Genomic DNA, 23,375 nt, shown 5'->3' on the forward strand with positions numbered 1-23,375 from the left:
GAACCCTGTGCATGGTTGGTGAGAATGCAAACTGATGCAGCTAGTATGAAAAACAGTATGGAGCTTCCTCAAAAAATTGAAAAAAGTTTTTAACTACCAGGGGCACCTGGATGGCTCAGTGGGCTGAGTGTCTAACTCTTAAAAAAAATTTTTTTTAACGTTTATTTATTATTAAGAGACAGAGAGAGACAGAGCATGAGCATGGGAGGGGCAGAGAGAGAAGGAGACACAGAATCTGAAGCAGGCTCTGGGCTCTGAACTGTTAGCACAGAGCCCGACATGGGGCTCAAACTCACAAACTGAGTGAGACCATGACTGAGCTGAAGTTGGACACTTAATTGACTGAGCTACCCAGGTGCCCCTAACTCTTGATTTCAGCTCAGGTCATGATCCCAGGGTCGTGGAATCAAGCCCTATGTCAGGCTCCATGCTGAGCGTGGAAACTGCTTGGGATTCTCTCTCTCTCAAATAAAAAAATAGGGGCGCCTGAGTGGCTTAGTTGGTTAAGCGTCCAACTCTTGATATCAGCTCACGTCATAATCTTGCAGTTCATGAGATCGAGCCCCACATCAGGCTCTGTGCTGACAGCATAGAGCCTGCTTGGGATTCTCTCTCTCCCTCTCTCTCTACCCCTCCCCCATCTATGCTTTCTCTCTCTCTCAAAATAAATAAATAAACATTAAAAATTTTTAAATAAAAAAAATAATAATAAAGAAAATACAACTACCATATGATCCAGTAATCCTACTTCTGGATATTCATCTGAAGGAAATAAAAACACTGTCTCGATGAGATATCTTCACCCCCATGTTTAATGCACATTATTTACAATAACCAAGACATGGAAGTCACCCAAGTGGTAGCCGATGAATGAATGGATAATGAAATGTGATATACACGTATATAATATATATACATATCCATACGTGTACATATATACACACATATGTACATATACACATATACCAACACAAATATACATATATACATTCACATATGTACATATATAAACGTACATATCATTCAGCTGAAGGAAGGAAATTCTGCCATTTGTAACATGGATGGACTTCACAGGCATTATGCTAAGTCATAGGAAGGAAGTCAGAGGAAAAAAATACTGGGTGATCTTACGTATTTTTATTTTTAAAGATTTTATTGTTAAGTAATCTGTATGTCCAATGTGGGGCTCAAACTTACAACTCCGAGATCAAGAGTTGCATGTCCTACCTACTGACCCAGCCAGGAACCTCTAGTGTGTGATCTTACTTATATGTAGAATCTTTTTAAAAAGAAAAAAAAAAGCCAAACTCGTAGAAACAGAGTAGAGTGGTGGTTATCAGAGACTGAGGGGTGGGGGAAATAGGTAGAGGCGGTCAAATACTTGGACTTCCAGTTATAAGATGAATAAGTTCTGGGCATCTAAGGACAGCATGGTGACTATAGTTAATAATACTGTATTGTACACTTGCAATTGCTAAGAGTAGATCTTGGAAGTTCTCACCACACACACGCGCACACACACACACACACACACACACACACAGAGGATAACTATATGAGGTGATGGATGTGTTAACTAACCTAATAGTGGTGATCACTTCAAATCATTACACTGTACACCTTAAACTTACACAATGTCATATGTCAATTATATCTCAGTAAAGCTGAATAAAATAGTTGTAATAAGGGAAGTGCAAATTAAAACAATGAGATTATACTTTTCACCCATCAGATCAGCCAGCATTTCCAAGTCTGGCATCAAGAGTTGGCTTACACCGGTCCTGTCATTCCTTGTTGGTGGCGAAGTAAATTGATAACAGCTAACTCTAAAACAACCTGGCAGTAACGAGTTGAATGTACTTGTCCTATGACTGTGTAATCCCATTTTTCAGCGTCCGTTCAAAGCCAAAGTTAGAGCTGGATCCCTCCGATGGCTCTGCATTAGCCCGGCAGGAGCAGTTCTCTCTGTGGGGGATAGGCCCAGGTTGGATGTGTGGGTCAAAGACACTGGCCTTGCTGTATTATTTCCAGTGTTTTCTAATACAAGGAGAATGTACTCATACAATACTTATGTAATGAAAAGTTGAAAAATTTTAAAGTATTTTATAAACATGGTTTTCAAGAGGTGTGTGAGAAAAGAAAAAGAGACAAGGAGAGGGGAAAAAATATTTCCATTGCCTAAAGTAACCACCTTGACCTTTTACATTTTCCCTCCATTGAATTTTTTTGTGCATAGTTTACTCTTGCACAGTGTCAAGAGGGAATACAATTTTGTATTCTGTTTTTCCCATTAACCTCATGACTTGACATCAGTCAGCACCTGTGACAGGACCATGGGTTTCTCTCCACAACTTTTTTTTTAATGTTTATTTATTTATTTTGAGAGAGAGGAGAGAGAGAGAGAGAGAGCAAAGGAGGGTTAGAGAGAGGGGGAGAGAGAGAATTCCAAGCAGGCTCCGCACTGTCAGAGCAGAGCCCAATGGGGGTTTGATCCCACAACCATGAGACCATGACCTGAGCCAAAATCAAGAGTTGGACGCTTAATCCACTGAGCCACTCAGGTGCCCCTCTCCACATCTCTTAATGGCCTGAGGGAAGGAAGGCAGGTGGGCAGGGGTTAGAGGTGGAGGTAGAGTGGGGAGTTCTGTGTGCTCTGGGTACCCATAAGGAGAGGTCCATTGTGGTCTGGATAATTCTTGGTTGTGGGGAACTTTCCTCTGCACTGTGGGATGTTTGGCAGCATCCCTGACCTCCTCTCCAGTTGTGACAATCAAAAGTGTCTTCAGACATTGCCACTGTCACCGGGGAAGAGGGTTGCCAGATTTAACTAATAGAAATAAGGCTGCCTGGTGAAATTTGAATTTCAGATAAATAAGAAATAATTTTCTAGTATAAGTATACCCCAAAGACATACTGGGAGGGGACATACACTGAAAATCTACTTGTTTATCTGAAACTCAAATTAGCTGGGTGGCATGTATTTTACCTCGCAACCTAGGGGTGGGGATGGAGGGATAACCCTCTGTTAAAAGCCCCTGCCGTAGGGTGCCAGACAGAAAGGAGCAGACAGAGGAGATCCTTGCTCTGTGGGGCTTATGATCTCATGCAGGATGCTGCTGAGAAGGCCACTAATGTCCCTCAGGTGCCTGGCTGGACTGGGCCCTTAACTCCTGATTCTGCTTCTCCCTCCTCCTACTCAAACAGCTCTCTGCAAAGGGTTCCATGATCCATTCACACTCTGTCTCCTGCAGGGGGAATTCACTGAAACCCAAAGAATAACACTAAGCCTCCAGTGGGCAAATGTAAAGGTCCAGTGCCTCCTGGGGTCTGAATCCACTCAGGAATGAGACCAGACTCATGGGACCTCCCCTGCCCAGCGTTTGGGGAGGTGGGGACCTGGGGGGACCATCCACTGAACTTGGCAGGGGTCACTAGGAGAGGAGAGCAGACTCAGAACCTAGAAGCAGAGGATGAGACTGTCCAGTCATTTGATAACTTTTATTTTTTTTTTTAATTTTTTTTTTTCAACGTTTATTTATTTTTGGGACAGAGAGAGACAGAGCATGAACGGGGGAGGGGCAAAGAGAGAGGGAGACACAGAATCGGAAGCAGGCTCCAGGCTCTGGGCCATCATCAGCCCAGAGCCCGACGCGGGGCTCGAACTCACGGACCGCGCGATAACTTTTATTTATCGAGTGCTCACTGTGTGCCAGGCACTGTGCTAGGTGCTAGGGAGGCAGCAGCCAACAGGCAGAGCTGGTCCCCACTCAGGTGGGCAGGAATGGGAGGCCTAGGCAGGGATCACGGTCAGTGCTGTCTGGGAGAGGGCATCGAGAGGACCAGCCTGAACTGGTCTGGGGAGCAGAGGAGTGATTAGTGGGTGGTGAGTCCAGCTCTGGATATATGTGGAGTCCATGGTACCGGAGACATTGGGGTCAAAGGAGCAGAAGAACTGGGGGTCTGGGCTAGGAAGAGAAATGTGCTCAGAAGCCCTGGGTGAGGGTGGGATGGCAAGAGTTGGTAGGAGAGAGAGAAGAGGGTGGGGACAGAGCCTGGGAGTCTCCGTATGCAGGGGCAGTGAGGAGAAACAGTCAGAGGGCTGGGTGGGGGTTGAGTCCAGAGGGCCAGTGAAGTGGAGAAGAGAGGTCCCAGGAGGGAGCGGCGGGCAGCCAGCAGCACTGCTGAGGGGGCAGGTGGGCTGGAGGTGGTGGTGGGGGGGCACTGGGGATACAAGCCAGGGCAGTTCTGGGCATCACACTTCAGGACAAACATTCATAGGAAGAGAAGATCCAGGGAAGGACCAGGTTACATTTGTGGAAATGTTAGAATGAACTGGGGAGGTCAGCATGAGAAAGGAGCTTCCCAGGGTCATGAGTACCCCATAGTTGCAGCCCCTCAGACTCAGAGTGCCTGGGGTTGCAACACTGACACACCCTCTGCCCCTGGCTCTCTCTGCTCCAATCCAGTTGGCCTCTTCGCTGCTCCTTTGATATCCCACCCCCGTGCCTTTGCACCTGCTGTTCCTTTTGCCTGGAATACTTCCCCAATACATCCTCACCTCCTTTAGATTTTTACTCAAATGTTATCTTCCCCATTAGGCCTTCCCTGACCTTCAGTTTAAAATAGTAACATCTCCTCCAAGTGTTACCTAATTTTCTTCCTCCCTTCTCTACTTTATTTTTCTCCATAACATATTTATCACCATCTAATAAAACCTATATTACATTAAAAATTTTTTGCTTTGATTTGAATGGGTAAAACGTTCTCACAGTTCAAGATTCAAAGTTGTGTCCAGTCTTTCACTAGTACAAATCAAACTGCAATGAATAACCTCATGCCTACCTCATTTCACCCTGCAGATGAAGCACTGGGCTATAATCATAGAAGTGGGACGCCAGCTCAGGGGGTAAATGCAATTCTTTTTTGAAAAAAAATTTTAAGTTTATTTATTTTGAGAGAGACAGAGATAATGCGAGTGGGGGAGGGGCAGAGAGAGGGACAGAGAGAGAATCCCAAGCAGGCTCCATGCTACCAACACAGAGCCTGAGACGGAGTTCAAACTCACAAAACTGTGAGATTATGACCAGAGCCGAAACCAAGAGTCCAATGCCCAACTGACTGAGCCACTCAGCCGCCCCCGGGTAAATGCATTTCTAATTTTATCTTACTTATTTTTTTTCCACCTGCTCTCCCCACTAAAATGTAAGCTCCATGAGAGGGCAGGAATTTTGTTGGATCCCCAATGCCTCAGATAAGGTTTGCCACAGAGTAGATGCTCAATAAGTATAGTTGAATGAATGAGGAACACATTCCTAGAAGCCTGAAGATATGCCCCTGATGACCATCCCAACACCTGCTTCCTTCCCAACCTCAGGGCTATGGATCCTTAGATATCCTTGAACACAGCACCATAGTTTGTACCAGTCCCACACCCCCTTCAGAAATCAAAAGCCTTTTCCTCAGCAAATGTTCTAAGCCTGGCTTTTCTCTCCCTCTGCTTCCCCTACTTTATCCAGGAAGGCATTTAAAAAATATGTCTACAAAGCAGCATGCATAATTTCACCTCTAAATTCTCTTCCCTGATGACAATTTTCTCTGTAAAATTTTAGAAAAAAATTTACAAAATCACTGAATGCTGGAAGAATTATCTGGTGGCAGAGAGAGTAGGCTCATTTTCAAAAACGGAATTCATCCACACAGTGTTTGTGTTGTGCCTGACCCCATACTCGCAATGAGAATGAACGAGAACATGATGAAAAGCATTTCTGCCATCAGAGGTTCATCATTCACAGGCAGAGAGCACTTAGGAAGCTTCCTTGAGGGCAGGGACTCAGTGTCTGGCATGTTCAAGCTAGACAGTCCCCACCCCCACCCCACCGAGCCCCCAACACACACACAGATTAGCTGGTTAATGTTTGAGTCCCCCAGGCCTCTAGCACAATAGTGAAGAAATCGACTTGATAATTCTCCAATTTTTCCTCACCTGTCAGAGAGACTGTTTTCTGTTGGTCGGTTGGTTGACTTTTGGTTTCGTGTTTCTGGGAGTGTCTGTTGACATTTGTCTGAGTCAACAGTTTAACTGCAGGAAACATGGCCATTCTGACCGTAGGCAATCCCCTTTGGGCCCCTCTGGGAACACCCAGGTCCCATTAGGACTTTTCCCTTTGGCTCCCAGATTTCACAGGGCTGGGGAAGGAAGAAAAGTGAGTACAATATGGAGCTGGACTAACCTGGGTCCAAACCCTGGTCCACCCGCAGGTCACTGTGAGGCCTTGGGCCACTGAGATCGAAACTCCCTTCCTCTTGTGTTCCCAGCACCACCTAGAATCAACCACTTGATACAGAGAAGGGAAGCAGTAAAGTCCAGCACCTAAGACCCCAGCATGGTTGGAATGGAGTCAGAAGCTTCCATGATGGCTATCTGTGTGTCCCAGGCTGGACCACCTCCTTCACCTTCCTGGTCAAGTGAGCAATTTATGACAAAAACTGGGGCCCACGGATCATTCCTGGGGGGATCTTGCACTTGTAGCTCCAAACACCTTTTGGCTCCTAACCTAGACTTTCTGAATCTTCTGAGAAGTCCAGATATAAATTAGAGCATTGTCTGGATCTATTTAATCTCATCCGGCACTCAAGTGTCCATTGCATGTTTATTTATTTATTAAGAGGAGCTCTTAATAAACTTCAGTGAACAGAAAAGTCCAGAAGATTTCTAGACATTAGACACCTGCCTCAGTGTTTATGCTGGAATGGGGAATCCCACATTTCCATGTGGACCGGATCACCAAGAAAAGTTCCTTTAAAACCTAAAGATAAAGCACCTGGATATTCTTTTGACTCTAAAGAAACTGAAGATTTGAGTAAAGCTTGAAGCAGTCTGAACGTGAAGATGACCCAATGGTTATTTCAGGAGATGATATTGATGAAGACAAAGGATTTGGCCTTAAAACGAGAACAGAACAACCCCTGCAGATTTTAGGTGGTGACCGGGTCGGTAGGGAAGGAAATGTCATTTCGGTCCCCAGACTGGTGTTGTCCAAAGCGGAGCAGCCCAGGGGGCATGTAGGAGACGTAGCAACCACGTGCAGTATACAGACCTTGTCTGGATCCTCATTTAGACAAATCAACTGTAAAGGAGAAAACTGTCTAGGTATTTGAGATTGAGCAGATCTTGATAACCATTGAAGCTGAGGGATGGGTACATGGGGCTGAATTTGCTATTCTTTCTGCCTCTGCATATATTTGAATTTTTCCATAAGTAAAAGTGAAATAAAATAAGGCCAAAAAAAAAAAAAAGAGTATTTCAAATGTTAAGACCAAATAATTGTCTTTCCTTGCATATCATCAATTGTTTAAAACCATGCCACATTTTTGTTTAGTTCATATTTGAATCACAATTTTCTGGTACAGTTTTGTGCTTTTCCTGGAGTTTTTTGGCATCTTTCCCATTCCTTTCTGAGAGAAGAAACATGCGCCTTCTTTATCATATGATTAGGAGTTTTAAACTTCTTAATTGTGCAATCTATTAACTGGAATTCACTTCATTGTTGAAGACATTTTTAAAACGCTGTTACCAGAACCTATGTTTTCCTGTTCCAATTTAAATGAAATACTTCTAGGCAAACAGTTATTACCCATTCTTTTCAATGTGTGTATGAGTTAGTTCTGTTGTTTCTTGGCTATTAGGTCAGGCTACCCAGAAGCAGAGCCTGAGGCAAGGATTCTGTTGAAACTGAGACCACTCCCACAGTTAATCACTATCACCAGGATAAAGCAGGGGAAGAAAGCTAAGCAAGGAAATATTCTTGGCTGAAGACTAGCTTCAGCAGGGTCCCGCGAAGACTCTGGAGTCTGTCTCGCCTTGAGACTGGGGTGGAAGGGGGAGTGAGGGGGGCATTTTATGCAGCAACTCACAGCAGCCGTGTGGTAGGTGCACCAGACTGCTGAAGATTTGGGAACACCATCCACAAATCCAGTGGTTCTCAAACTTGTTAAAACACAAATCTCGGAGCCCACACTCAGAGTTTCTGATTCAGTAGGTCAGAGGCGGGGGGGGGGGGGGGGGGGGGGGGGGGGGGGGGCTGAGAATTTGCATTTTTAACAGCATAGCAGATGCTGCCCTGGAGCTACACTTTGAGAATCAGATCACAACATTGTATCTTCCTTTTTTTGGTTGTTTTCCTTGAAGACAAGCTCAAGTAACTTTTTTTCAGCAAGAGTGCATGGGTGGTAAACATTATTCATTCTCACAACTCTATTTGGACCCTACACTTGTTTTTTAGTTTGGTTGGTTCAAAAAAATTGGCCCCAATTTTGCAAGCCATTGTTTCATAGCTTCTAGCTCCAGAAAAGCCTGATGCTAACTTGATCTTCATACCTTTATAGATAATCTGTTTGTTTTCAATTTCCAGGAGCTATTAGGCTTTCTGATACCTCATGAGACCCTAAGCATGCATGTTTTTTGTTTGTTTGTTTTTTATTCTCCTCTGTATTCAGTGTGTACTTTTAATCTTAAAGACGTGCTGTTTTTTCTCTGGGAAAATTTTATTCTATCATTTCTAATTATTTTCCTGCTTCTATTTTCCCTTTTCTCTCCGGAATATTCATTATATAAATACCAGGACACTTGAACTGATCCTTTGTGATACGATTTTTCCCCCTCTCAAAAAAAATTTTTTTTCTCTATTCTTGGAGACTTCCATGACTTTTGCTTCTAGATTTTTAAATTTTATTTTAGAGAGAGCGCGCACACATAAAGGGGGGAAGGGAAGAGGGAGAGAGAAAATCTTAAGCAGGATCCATGCTCAGTGCAGAGCCCAACATGGGGTTCAATCCCATGACTCTGGGATTATGATCTGAGCCTAAATCAAGAGTTGGATGCTTCCAGATATTTTTCAGGTAAACCTTTTATTTGGGGATAACTTTAGATTCACAGAGAAGTTGCCATGATGGCACAGGGAGTTCTCATATACCCTTCACCCGATTTCCTCTAACATTAGCATCATACGTTCCCGTAATACATCAAAACTAAGAAATGAACATTCATACATTACTATTATTGAAACTCCAGATTCTTCATTCAAATTTCAACAATTTTCCCACTAATATCTTTTTTCTCTTTCCGGACCCAATCCAGTATAGCACATTGTATTTAGTCACGTCTCCTGAGTCTCTCCTGTGACGGTTTCTCAGTCTTTCCTTGTTGTTGTTGTTTTTTGTTTTTGTTTTTGTTTTTTGGTCTTCTTTTTTAAATCACCTTGACAGTTTTGAAGAGTATTAGTCAGATATTTTGTAGAACATCCCTCAGTTTGGATTTCTTCCCATGACCAGACTGGGGTGGGTTGCTTTGAGGGAGAATACCACATAGGTGAAGTGCCTCTTTCATCACGTGATATCAGCTGGTGACTTGATACCCTGGTCACTTGATTAAAGCAGGTGTTTGTTTGTCAGATTTGTCTCCTGTAAAGTTACTATTTTTCCCCTTTCCATACTCTATTCTTTGGCAGTGAGTCACTCAGTGCAGCCACATTCAAGGGAGAAGAGACAATTAAGCTCCATCTGGAGGGGAGAGCAGCTACATATGTTATCTGGAATTCTTCCATAAGGAAGATTTTTCCCCCCAATTATTTATTTATTCAATCATTTAGGTCATCCTGGACTCAAGTATATTTGCTTTACACTTTGTGTTATCCTCCAATACTACAGTATTTATTTTGTTACTCAGATTTTCCCAGGTTTGACCATTGAGAGCTCTTTCAGGTTGACTCTCGTGTCCCGCTGACATGTCCCATCCTGATTAATTTAAGCACTTCCGTACTTTCTGGCACAAGCTCCTAGACTTTGACATTATATTTTTTGCTTTGGCAATCAGAGTCGTAATTTCCCAGAACTCTGTCCTGATTTTTTTTTTAAAAGAGATGTATTTCTTGTTCGATGAATCCACAACAATCTCAATTAGAACTTATTTCTAATCATAATATTGTAAGGGCTATTTGTTTACTGAATTTAAATGATCAGAATTATGCTCTAGATAAAGCATGAAAGACTTAATTATGGTTATAAAACACAGGTAACTATAACTCTTGGCAATGTAAAAGTAACAGAAGTGTTGGGGCCAGAATAGGATGGAGGAAAGGTAAAATAGCATATGGATGCTAATTTCTTCATGTTACATGGTAGAACGTGTGAGATATAGCTAATGTGGATGAAACTGGAAATAAAGATTGTAGATGATTATTGAGCTTGAGGAAATAATCAGTAGAAGAATAAGCTAACACTATAACCAATACAATGGGGAAGAGATTGGAAGATGAACAGTAGTATAAGGGAGCACATTTCTTCATTTTTTCATGAAGGGAGTCCATAATTATTCATCGAGTTGATCAAGCAAGACATGAAGGTAAATGCATACCAATCAGATTTGGGGTGAAAGTCACCACATCTAAAGTTAGAAAAGCTTGCTGGTTTCCTTAGAAGAGGGGACATAGGGCAGGGTGAGGTAGGGTGGAGCAAAACTGAGTTTTTCCTTAGTAACATTCTGTATTCAAACACTTAACAAAATGTAGTCCTTTTATGAAAATAACTTAAACGTATGTGAATGCTGAATGCAGAAACAAACGGGTGCTTGGTAGAAAATGTGGGGTAGGCAGGGATATGATGGGGTTGGATGAAGTGTGCTGTGTGCAGGGTGGTGGCTGCAAAAAAACAGCCCACCTTGGATAGGCGGGCTCCCTAAGGTAGGACCCCTTTGCTCCTTCAGCGTGTTCCTCCGGCAACATACCCAGGCCTTGCTGAGCTCCATCCAGAGCCTGTCTTGGGCTGAGAATGGAGGCATCTTTGCTCTTAACATCTAACCAAACCTTACAAGGTTGCTCACCCGGGAGCTGGCGTTCTCCACTGTGGCCAGGATATAGTGCACTTACACTTTCCTTCTCAGAGTGAAGGTAGTTGTGGGGGGAGGATTCCCAGGAGGGATGGTGACCAACCATCCAGGTTTGCCCACCACCGTCCCCGTTTAAAACGGAAAGTGCTAGGTCTCAGGAAACTCCTCTGTCTAGGGCACATCTAGGTACTTGGTCACCCTTTCCAAGGGGACAATTCTAGCCCTGACTCTCACTCCTCCTCCATCTTTATTCTGCTGGAAGAGACCAAAGAACCCACGGCTTGTGGGTGTCACCTCTAGAGCCACTAGCATTATGTGCTTTCTGAATTCTAGAGGGTCTGCAATAGTTGGGGGGTGAGATGTAGGTCAGAAAGCTGGTGATGCTGATTTCTGGATGGAGAAGGGGAAGGGGAAGAGAGGACTCTGAGGAAGGGAACTAGGAGAAGTGGGGCAAGATAGGTTAAGGTAGGGTAGTTGTTCCCCCTCCAGAAATTATGTCCAGGTGGGGGGCATATAGTTCAAACTTAGAAGCCCAGATTTTTTTTTTAAGTTTATTTATTTGTTTTGAGAGAGATCGAGCACATACATATGCAAACAGGGGAGGGACAGAGAGAGAAGACGGAGAATCCCAAACAGGCTCTGCGCTGTCAGAGCAGAGCCCGATGTGGGGGCTTGAACCCACAAACCATGGTCCTTATTGCAGTGGCTAGGATCCCCGCTGTTGCATTCAGTAGAAGTGGTGAGAGCTATCTTTGCCTTGTTCCCGATCTTACGGGAGAAGTATTTAGTATTTAAAGGGGACGTATTTAGTATTTCAACTTTAAGTAGCATGTTAGTTGTAGGCTTTCCATAGTTTCCCTTTATTAAGCTAGAGGAAGTTCCCTTCCATAGCTAATTTACTGAGTGAGTTTTTATCATGAATGGATATTAAATTTTGCCAAATGCTTTTTTCTGCATCTATTGAGATGGTCATATGGCTTTTCTCCTTTAATCCATTAATGCAGTAAATTACATTGATTTTAAAATGTTAAACCAACCTTATGTCCTGAGATAAATCCCACTTGATCATGATATAGTGTGTCTTTTCATCTGCAGTTGGATTCAATTTGCTAATACTTCAGGATTATTTTTTTTGAGCACCTACTATGTATTATGCTCTGCTAATAAAACTACATGGCCTTCATGTATAATGAGGCTCATGTGGAATACTTAACTATAGTTTTGTTTTTTTTTTTTACTTGTAATATCTTTTATGTTTTGGTATCAGGATTATTAGGGTCACTTAAAATAAGTTGGGAAGTGTTCCTTCATTTATTTTCTGAATATGTTTGAGTAAGATTAGTATTACTTCTTCCTTAAATATTTTTTATAGTTCACCATTGAAGTCCTTTAGACCAGGACAAGGTTTGGTGACAAGGTTTTTGATAATAAAGTCAGATTGGATTAGAATTCAGATGTCCTATTCTTTTTCTGCCAGTTTTGGTAATTTGTGTTTTTCAAGGAATTTGCCCATTTCACCTAAATTGTTGGATTATTGGAGTAAAGTTGTTCATAATAACCTTTATCATCTATATAATATCTGTAGGATCTGAGTGATATTCTTATATTCATTCTTAATGTTAGTCATTTGTATTTCCTTTTCTTTAAAAAATCAGTGTTGTAGGGATTTCATAATCTTTTTTTTTTTTTTTTTTTACAGTGCCAACTTTTGGCTTTGTTGATTTTTCTCTATTCTTTTAATCTCATTGATTTATATTCTTATATTTATCATTTTCTTTCTTCCATTTGCTTCGGGTTTAATATGTTCTTTGTTTTCTTGGGTTTTTTAAAAAAAAAAAGTTTATTTATTTATTTTGAAAGAGAGAGAGAGCAAGCACAAGCAGGGGAGAGGCAGAGAGAGAGGGAGGGAGGGAGAGAGACAGAGACAGAGACAGAGAGACAGAGAGAATCTTAAGCAGCCTCCATGTTCATCACGGAGCCAGATGCTGGGCTCAATCTCGCTACCATGAGATCATTACCTGAGCCCAAATGAAGAGTCAGATGCTCAATCAACTGAGCTTTCCGGGCACCCCCCCCCCCCCCCCCGCCCCATCCCTTTATTTTCTATCCATCTATGTCTTTATATTTAAAGTGTGACTCTTGGGGCTCTTGGGTGGCTCAGCCAGTTGAGCATCTGACCTGGGCTCAGGTCATGATCTCACAGTTCATGAGTTCGAGCCCTGCGTCAGGCTCTGTGCTGACAGCTTGGAGCCTGGAGCCTGCTTTGGATTCTGTGTCTCCCTCTCTCTCTGCCCCCTGCCCCCACTTGCATTCTGTCTCTGTCTCTGTCTCTCTCAAAAATAAATAAACATCAAAAAAAATGTTTTTAAGTGTGACTCTTGAAGGCAGCATGTAGTTGGATCTTATTTTTTTATTCTTTTAACTGAAATATTTATTCCATTTTTATTTAATGTGATTTTCTATATGGTAGGATTAGGTTTACTATTTTGCTATCGGTTTTCTTTTTCTGTTCCCTCTCTTTTTTTTTGTTCCTGTTTCTCCTTTCCTGTTTTCTTTTGGTTTAGTCAAATACTTTTAATACTTCATCTTCATTTATTTACTTTTTAAGTTTTAAGTGCTTGTTCTAGGGATCATAATATGCATCCTTAACTTATCACAGTCTACCTAGAATAAAATATATGACCCTTGCAACAATATAATTCCATTTACCTCTGTCCTGTATGTCCTATTGTCCTAATGTTGTCGTATATTTTACTTCTACATGCCTTAAAAATCCCATAGTAAAGTGTTATTAATTTGGTATTTAACAGTCAGTTAAAAGTTAAGGAAAAAAAATGCCTTCTATTTTGTCCATATATTTACCATTTCTGGTGTTCTTCATTCCTTTCAAAGGATCTACCTTTTCCATCTGGTGTCATTTTCCTTCAGCTCAAAGAATTTTCTTTAGCATTTCTTGTAATGCAACTCTGCTGGTGATGAATGCGCTCTGCCATCATGTATCTGAAAATATCTTTATTCTGCTTTCATTTTTTGAAATGAAATTTGGGGTTGACAGCCCCCCCCCCTCCTCTAGCACTTTAACAATGTTATTCCATTGTCTTCTGGCTTCTCTTATTTCTGATGAGATGTCAATCTTCATTTGAATTGGTTTTCCGTATATAATTGTGTTTGTAACGTGTCTTTTCTCCTCTGGCCACGTTCAAGATTTTCTCTTTATTTTTGGTTTTCTGAAATTTGATTATGATGTACTTAGATATGATTCCTTTGTATTTATCTTACTTGGGTTTTGCTGAGCTCGTTGGATCTAGAGGTTGATTTTTTTCACCAACTTTGTGAAATTCCCAGTCATTATTTATTCAAATGTTTTTTCTGCCTCATTTTCACTTCCTTTAAAAAATTCTTATTCTTGGGACGCCTGGGTGGGTCAGTCGGTTAAGCGTCCAACTTCGGGTCAGGTCATGATTTCACAGCTCTTGAGTTGGAGCCCCGTGTCGGGCTCTCGGGCTCTGTGCTGACAGCTCAGAACCTGGAGCCTGCTTCAGATTCTGTGTCTCCCTCTCTCTCTCTCTGCCCCTCCTCCCACTTGCTCTGTCACGCTTTCAAAAATAAATAAAAATTTTTAAAAATTATTATTCTTTAAGATTTTTTAGAACGATTTTAGGTTCACAGCAAAACCACAAAGTGGGTACAGAGATTTTCCACATCTGCCCCCCCACCGCCCATGCATGCATATCCTTCCCCATTATCAACATTCCCTATCAGAGGAGTACATTTGTTACATTTGATGAACATATATTCATACATTATAATCACCCAAAGCCCATTATTTACATTAGGATGTCTTACATTTGAAGAGTTGGGACAAATATATAATAACATGTATCCACCATTATAGTATCATAGAGTATTTTCACTGCCCTAAAAATCATCAACCACTGCTCTTTTTACTGTCTCCATAATTTTACCTTTTCCCGAAGGTTCTATAGTTGGAATCATAAGGTATGTAGCTTTTTCGGATTGGCTTCTTTCACCTAGCAATATGCATTTAAGGTTTCTCCCTGCATTTTCATGGCTTGATAACTCATTTATCTTTAGCACTTATGAATAATATTTCATTGGCTGGATGTATTCCAGTTTATTTATCCATTCATCTACTGAAAGACATTTCGGCTGTTTCCAACTTTGGGCAATTATGAATAAAGCTGCTACAAACATCTATGCGAGTTCTTGTGTAGACATACGTTTTCAGCTTATTTGGGTAAATCCCAAAAAGCATGATTTCTGGATCATATGGTAAGGGTATGTTTAGTTTTGTAAGAAACTGTCTTCCAAAGAAGCTTGTCTTCCAAAGTTGTATTCCTACCAGCAATGAATGAGAGTTCCTGTTTCTCCACATCCTCACCAGCGTTTGATGTCTGTATTTCAAATTTCATCCATCCTAATGGGTGCATAGCAGTACCTCATCGCTGTTTGTTTTTTTTTTTAAGTGAGCTCTATGCCCAAAGTGGGACTCTTCAAACTCATGACCCTGAGATCAAGAGTCACATGCTCTACTGACTGAGCCAGCCAGGCACCCCTCATTGCTGTTTTAATTTGCATTTCCCTCATGTCATAAGATGTGAATCATCTTTTCATTTACTTATTGGCCTGCGTATATTTGCTTCGATGACCTGTCACTTCTTTTTCTGGGGCTGAAACTACATGATTTTGTCCATGTGTCAGAGAAGACTTGAGAACAATCTATACGAAGATTTGGGGTCTTGGCCCCTCTGTAGTTCCCTCCTTTCCAGGATTTCCCCCTTCAATTTCCAGCCATTCTAGCAGCCCCAAATTCCTTCCTCTGATACCTCAAACAGCTTTCAGGTCCCGCCAGGTTTCTGCTTGATTCCAGCTTCCCTACACTGCCCAGACTGGGAAGTGCCCTCAGGGGAAGAACATATAAAAGCAGATTTCCCACAGTGTGGTTCCCATCTTTCAAGAGCAAAATCTCCTCCAGTTTTGGACAGTTTTTGTTTGCACTCCAGTACCTTCGAATTCTTTTGTTTTTTAAATTTTATTTTATTATTTATTTATTTACCTATTTACTTATTTACTTATTTATTTATGAAAGAGAGCACACATGCAAGGGCAGGGGGTCAGAGGGAGAGAGAGAATCCCAAGCAGGCTCCATGCTCAGCACATAGCCCGACGCAAGGCTCAATCCCATGACCCTGGGATCATGACCTGAGACAAAATCAAGAATCAGATGCTTAACCGACTGAACCACCCAGGAGCCCCCAAATTCTTGTTTTTATATTTTGTTCAAAGTTTATATTGCTATCTCCCGGGGGTTAGTCAACTATAAGATACTTTACCACTACTACAATCATATCTGCTGTCTCTCTTTCTTTTTTTGAAATTTGTAATGTTTATTTTTGAGAAAGTTACAGAGCATGGGCGGGGAGGGACAGAGAGAGAGGTAAACACAGAATCCGAAGCAGGCTCTGAGTTGTCAGCACAGAGCCCCATGTGAGGCTCGAACCCATGGACCATGAGATCATGACCTGAGCTGAAGTTGGACACCCAACTGACTCTCTTTTTTTTTTTTTTTTTAATGTTTATTTATTTTTGAGGGAGAGACAGAGTGCCAACGGGAGAGGGGCAGAGAGAGAGGAAGAAGAGGATCTGAAGCAGGCTCCAGGCTCTGAGCTGTCAGCACAGAGCCTGGACGTGAGACTCGAACTCAGGAACCACGAGATCATGACCTGAGCCCAGGTTGGACGCTTGCTTAACTGACTGAGCCATCCAGGTGCCCCTCTCTTGTTTAGAAAGCGAACGATACTACCACAACCTGGCAAAGGCCTCTCTGTTAGCAAGGGTATCTGTCCCTTCCTGTCATCTTCTGGTTCTGAGCTGTTACTGTAACTCATTCAGCTGCATTTCACAGTAGAGTGGGTACTTGTAATTTTTGGCTACTCAGCCTCTAAACTCCCTCAAATCTTTTACCCTATAAGTGTTGGAGTAAGTTAAACCCTGCCTCTCAGTATGGGAATCACAAATGCCAACAACATGGTTTCTCAGTAACCTTGCAGCAAAAGCTGCAAAAGGATCACATGACTAGGCTCAGCCAATCATGGGGGATTTTGATGCATGGAGGCCTTTGACTCCGAGATGTAGGGCCAGTGAAGAATCCTTTCTGGTGACAGAGGTGGCAGTGGCCATATCTAATTTCTGGGGCTAGGTTTGATGCTGGCAATAGTTGGCGATCCTCCCTCGGCAGTAACAGCGTCTGAATATCCTGCCAATAAGTTCTCTGTATGTTTAAGTCAGCCAGAATTGGTTTTGTTGATTACAAATGAGAACCTTGAATTGTCCACTTAGTGATAGTTTAATACCAACAATCCCACCATAAGGAAATCTTGTTAGACAAACTGAAGACCTCTTTAAATTTAAAAAAAAAAATTTATTTATTTTTGAGAGATAAAGGGAAGCAGAGTGCAAGTAGGGGAGGAACAGGGAGAGAGAGGGAGACACGGAATCCGAAGCAGGCTCCAGGCTCTGAGCTGTCAGCACAGAGCCTGACACGGGACTCAAACTCACGAACTGTGAGATCATGACCTGAGCTGAAGTCAGACGCTTAACCGACTGAGCCACCCAAGTGCCCCTAGATCTCTTTAGATCCTGCCATACTGGGGAGCTGACCCAGCTATGAGCCTGCTTCCTCAAGATACAGCCCCCATCGTCCTTTTCAACCCCTTTCAACCTGTCTCTGTGCTTTGGCCACAGATCCATCTGAATTCTTTCAAAGAGTTGTGCCCTTTCCTTCCTGCCTGGTTTTGCAGCTGTTGAATGTCCTCTCCCTGGAATGCGGTTATCATCCTTCCTCTAAACTGCCGACAAGGTCCCTCCCTTCTGCATCCCCTCTGGCTCATGTCCAGCCCATTCTTTACACAGCAGCCAGAGCCATCTTCTGAAAATGCATGTCTGAGCATGTCACCACTCTGCTTAAAATCTTTCAAAGCTTCTTCATTGATCTTTGGATTAAGACCAAATTCCTTAACATGACCATCCAGCCCCGGCATGGTCTGGCTCCTGCCTACCTCTTCAGCTCTACTGGGAGACACTAGGAGGTACATGTCTGGGACTGGCCTGATACAGACCAAGGGAGGCAAAGGGGAAGTCAAAGATGATACCTAGATTTCTGGTTGGGGCAGAAGTAGAGAAGCTCCTTAGCTTATTAATCTTTAACATCTCAAAGGCACGCATCAGTCAGCCTCACGTCCTTTGTTGAACAGGGAGCTAAAAACTTCTGCCCACCCACCTGCTCACTCCCTCTTCAATCTGACCTTCAACTACCTGACCAGCTAAACAGAAGCTTTAGGTTTGAGCTGCAACTCTACTTTTTATTTGCTATGTCCTTGGCTTAAGCACTTTCCCTCTTAGAGCCTTCTTTTTTTTTTTTTTTCCATCTATAAAGCAGGAGTAATACTTCATTTCTCTTTCTCTTTTGCTAAGGAATTCTTTTTTTTTTTTTTTAATGTTTTGATTTATTTTTGAGACAGAGCATGAGCAGGGGAGGGGCAGAGAGAGAGGAAGACACAGAATCCAAAGCAGGCTCCGGGCTCTGAGCTGTCAGCACAGAGCCCAACGCAGGGCTTGAACCCAGATTGTGAGATCATGACCTGAGCTGAAGTCAGACTCTAAACCCACTGAGCCACCCAGGCGCCCCTTGCTAAGGAATTCTTACTGTGAGTGGTAAACTTCAGGCATGTGACTGGCCCAAGCTGGGTCATAGTTGGAGATGACTGTCTCCTATGAGCCTCAGCAGTAGAATCTATTTGCCTATTAGAAAGGCCAGTCTGGATCTCAATGGATTGAGACAGGAAGGAGGGAGCCTCCAGGACTCTCAATCATCAGTGCCCTTGAAGGAAGGTGCAGGGAGGTGGCCTGCATAAAGGGTGGAAGAAACAGACCTGTCCCAAACCTCCGAGTAATCCTGGGTCTTCCACCATCCACAGTCGGTCCCTCAGCAGGTGCTCTGCCTCCAAATATGTATGAACCCCTTTCTTCTCCTTTCTGCTGCCACCACCATAGTCCAAACCACCATCGGCTCTCTCTTGTCTACTTTGGTAAGGGGGTGCCCTGCCTCTGCTTGTCTGGATCGAGACATCTCCAGCCAACAGCCAGAGTGACCTTTAAAGATGTGAGCAGTTACCGTTTCTCCCCTCCTAAGTCCTCCACTGGCTCCCCAAATTCCTCAGCCCAACCACAAGCCCTGTATGATCTGCCCCACTGCGTCCCTGTTCACCAAAACCCAGGCACCCTCACCTTGTTCCTGGGCTTCAGAAAGGCCCAGCTAAGGACCGCCCATCACTGGGTCCTTACCTGCAGGTTTCACCCAGAGGTCAAGAGCCCATTTCTAAGTACCCTTGCCCCCATCACCCTGTTTCATTTCCTTCATGATACTTATTACTGCCTGAAATCAGATCGTTTATATTTATAGAGGTCTCAACACATCACTTTTACAATTTTGTTCATTTTAATTATACTAGGGATATAGTATTCCTAGTATATAGTATAGAGTATATATACTCTCTATATATACACGCCTTCACTCCTCTTCCCCCATCCTAGACCCCTCACTTGAATGACAGCTCTGTTTGTCCTACTGATCACTGATTTGTGAGTTCCTAGAGCCATGCATGGCACATTTGACACAGAATTATTGAATGAAGAGTCATTCGAAGGTCAACTTCTAGCTCTGCTACATACTAGCCTCCCTTGGGGGGGGGGCGGGTGCTGGAGAAGGGGAGGTCAGAGGCCAAGGTCCGCGGGAGGCTATGGATTGGGGCAACCTTCTTAGCTTCTCCAAGCATCAGTTTGCTGATTTATAAAACAGGGAAAATAATTTATCTCCTAGAATTGTGAGTACCAAGTAGTGCCAGGCACACCATTACCTCCTTCATGAAGTTTCTGGGCTAGTGGGGATGCACTTGAAATCCTGCGTATTGACCGCTCAGTCTACCAGTCTGTTCACTGTACCCAGAACATTGGGACCGTGCTTTACAAAATGGGCTGAGAAGAGCTGTGTTGGGGCCGGGGTTACCTGGTACCGTCTGACACATCTTCCTGGACTGTTTGTTTTACTTGGAAGTGATTTACAACATTATGCTTTGTAGTAAACTAAACACAAATTATTTATGGAATCAAATGAAGAATTTGTCTGAATTTTAAAATCCAGGTGCTTTGGTCATCACCACAAGGAGCGCCATTGAAGATTATACAGTTGGGTTGCCCCTGTGTTTTCTAGGTGGGGAAACTGATGCAGAGAGTGGCAGGATCTGGTCTCTCCATCCCAGTTAGGGTCCTCTCCAGCTCACACAATGAGCCTCCTGTCATCACACAGGACTCTCAGGTGCCCCTCTCAAGATCCCTGGCCTCAGGAGAAACAGCAGGTGGCTTCCTCTCCTTCCCCTGTGGGAGTGAGGCTGAGGCCCAGTGGCCAAGGCCAAGAGGAAAGTCTTGGGCCTTAATCCACACTCTTTTAATTCCTAACATTGCCCAGACCCTGGACCACCCTGTCTGCCCATCAGCACACCCCTTCTCAACCACCCCTCTATCTGGACATAATTACAGTAATTATACTGGGATATCTTTACCCACCTATATATGATCAGCATAGGTAACTACTTCTGAGCATAATTACTGGAGATGTTTACAGACCCACAATCACAGAAGAGTAAATGATAGCTTCCTTTCCTCCCAATAGTATGCCAATATTAGGACTCTGTCTGGTCCAATTAGCCAAATCCCAGCACTGAGCGGGGTGGGAAAGACTTCACACTCTCCCACTGAGCATAGAGCAGGAAGAGGTCTCTGACAAAGCAGAATCCCAGCCAGGGTTTTCCAGGACACCAAGAAGTCTGCAGAGGGATAAGCTAACATCTACTGGGCACCTACAGAGCGTCAGGCACTCAGGGGAGGCCAGCAAACACCTGTGAACAATTGTGCAAGCTGGTATCTCACTCTCCGCCTTTGGAGCCCTTTTGAAGAGGGCTCGTGTCCAGTGTCACCCATAAACAGGCCATGAAGCTTGGTAGGGGCCTTTCCATTGTGCTAACCCGGCAAGGTCAGACTCCCAGTCCACAGCAGGCCAGCTCTAGGCTTCTTTCTTATCTCCTGTTGCTCACTTCTTCCTCTTCCTGGGCAGCCACTGCCACCACCCCTGCTGGCCTCCGGTCCCCTCCCACCCTCATCAGTTCCCCAGCGTTGACTGCTGCCTCCTCCTGCCCCCTGGGCCCCTTCTTCCGGTCCCTGTTGGGTTGTTGGGTGTTATCTCTCCAGAAGGGCGGGGAGTTGGGGTGGGGGAGGGTGGAGCATAGCGCTAAGGTCGTTCCAGGCACCCGGGGTCTCCGACAGGCCCCCATCCCCACCCTACCAGGGGCGCCGCAGGGAGTGAGCTCGGCCTTGGGGTGGGCCGACCTTGGGCTTCCACCTTCCCGCACACACAAAGGCTGCCCCCGGCGTGCACGGGGGAGCGCTCCTGCACATAGACACAACTGCACAAAGACGTGCACACCGTTCCATCACACAAATACACTCCCTAATCGGCCGGCGCACACGGTCGTGCACACGCACCGGCACACTAGCGTGTCTACACGCGCACGTATAGACACCCCAGCGTGCGCCCTCACGTACACCACACACACACACACACACACACACACACACACACACACACACAGCTGGGCGCACGGCCGTGCGGACCCCCAATGCCGACCTCGGGGCCCTGACGCGCCAGCCGCCCTGCCCTGGCGCGCGACGCAGGCACACGCAGACACACGCGCAGGCACACGCACCCTCCCGCACTGTTCCACGCCCCTGGCCGCGGCCCGGGCGCTGTGCGGCGCGGCGGGCGGGCCCGGGGCGGGGGCGGCGGCGGCCGGGAGAGCGGAGGAGGCGGAGCAGGGAGCCGGGAGCCGGCTGGCCCGCGCTCCTCCTGCCGGCCGGGGATTTTCCAGCCTGGGCGCTGTCGCCTCGGACCTCCTGCAGCCGCGGCGGACCATGGGCGACAAAGGGACGCGGTGAGTGCGGGCGGCGGCCCGGCCCGGTGCGCGTGGGGGGCGACCTGGGCGAGGGCACGGGCGGGGGTTCCTGTGGGTCACCCCGGGGAGCGCTGACGCCTGGCCCCGCGGCAGGCAGCTCTCCCGTGCCCGAGGTCTCCTGTGCGGTCGCTGGCGGGGCGGTGGGGCGGTGGGGCGGTGGGGCCGTGGGGCCGTGGGCGGGGGTACCGAGAGGCGAGGACCCGGGGCCGCCCTATCTGGCTCGCGGCTTCTCGCCACGGACACACACTCACACACACTCACTCGCTGCCGACACCCAGCAGTGGCCAGCAGACGCAGAGACACAAGGGGGCAGGTTGGCACACAATGGCACACGCGCTCACATGGACACACGGACACACTCATCCGCGGGCACACTCACGCAGGCACACACACTGACATTCACTGCCACACACCGATCGCGTACAGTGACACACTGTCACGCTCACTGGTACCCACTTGTGAACACATTCTTACTGACAGTCAGGTTGGCACATACAGGTCACGCTCCAACACATATCAATTCTACGCCTTCATCCTGGCACACGCATGTTGGCCTACACTGATACACGCATACACTGTCCCTTGCACTCACTGTAATGAACACTCTCACTGAGGCACACCCTCACGGACACGGACACTTGTGCTGGCACATGTCTCCCCAACACAGTGTTTGCAAGACCACCCCAGCACCGACCCCCACAGAGACGTCAGGCTAATGCCTCCACAGACTGGTACCCCCGGGTCACAAGCCAGCAGGCCCTGGGGCTGCTGACACACACACTCCAGTCCCCACGTGGCAAGAAGTGGCACACACACATCACACAGGGTGGCAGGCCCCCCGGAGCCTGGGAAAAATGCATCCTGTCCACTCTGTTTCCTTTCCCTCTGACCTCTGGAGGCCTGGGGTGGCTGGCCAGGATCTCTTTCAGGCTGGGATGGGAAGAGAGGTTCCTATCTTTGTAGGAGCTTGCCCTGGCTCAGAAAGGGAGAGGCTTTGCCTCTGAAATGGAAAACTGGGACCAAAAGGGGGAGGAGGCTGGGGTAGGGCAGCCCCTGGAGACAGCCCCTCTAGACCAAGACCAGCCCTGATCAGGCACCCAGGTTTGTCACCCCATCTATATCCCTTCACTCTGTCCACTCCCTTAAGTGCTAGTAGAAGCTTCTCCCTCATCTCCCCCCCTTACCCCTCTTACACCCCCCTTTTTCATCTTTTTGTTTCTTTACCTTCTATCCTTGTACCCCACTTCTCCCTCTTCTCTTCCCTCTCTCCACCCTCCCGGTCTCCTTGCCTGCAATAATCATTTATTGAGTGTCTGCCGTGTACTAGGCATAGTGCGGGGATCAAAGATGTGCACGACCTATTCCTACCCCAAAGGAGCAAATAGACTAGGAAGAAATGACCCCAGTGG

At 45.2% G+C, this 23,375-nt stretch overlaps 1 protein-coding gene across 3 annotated transcripts in view; it reads left to right on the plus strand.

The window, feature by feature from the left end:
* Window positions 1-21,809: 21,809 nt before the first annotated feature.
* ARRB1 (arrestin beta 1) overlaps window positions 21,810-23,375 on the plus strand; it is a 75,703-nt gene continuing 74,137 nt past the window's right edge. For all 3 annotated transcript variants that reach the window (XM_030333507.1, XM_030333509.1, XM_032595109.1), the window contains exon 1: window positions 21,810-21,945. Coding sequence is in view for 2 of the 3 variants with exons in the window: in XM_030333509.1 (XP_030189369.1) it covers window positions 21,926-21,945 (20 nt within the window). In the remaining variant the exon portion in view is untranslated. The remainder of the gene's footprint in view (window positions 21,946-23,375) is intronic.

Source organism: Lynx canadensis, chromosome D1 (genome assembly GCF_007474595.2).
Source record: "Lynx canadensis isolate LIC74 chromosome D1, mLynCan4.pri.v2, whole genome shotgun sequence".
NCBI classification, from domain to species: domain Eukaryota; kingdom Metazoa; phylum Chordata; class Mammalia; order Carnivora; family Felidae; genus Lynx; species Lynx canadensis.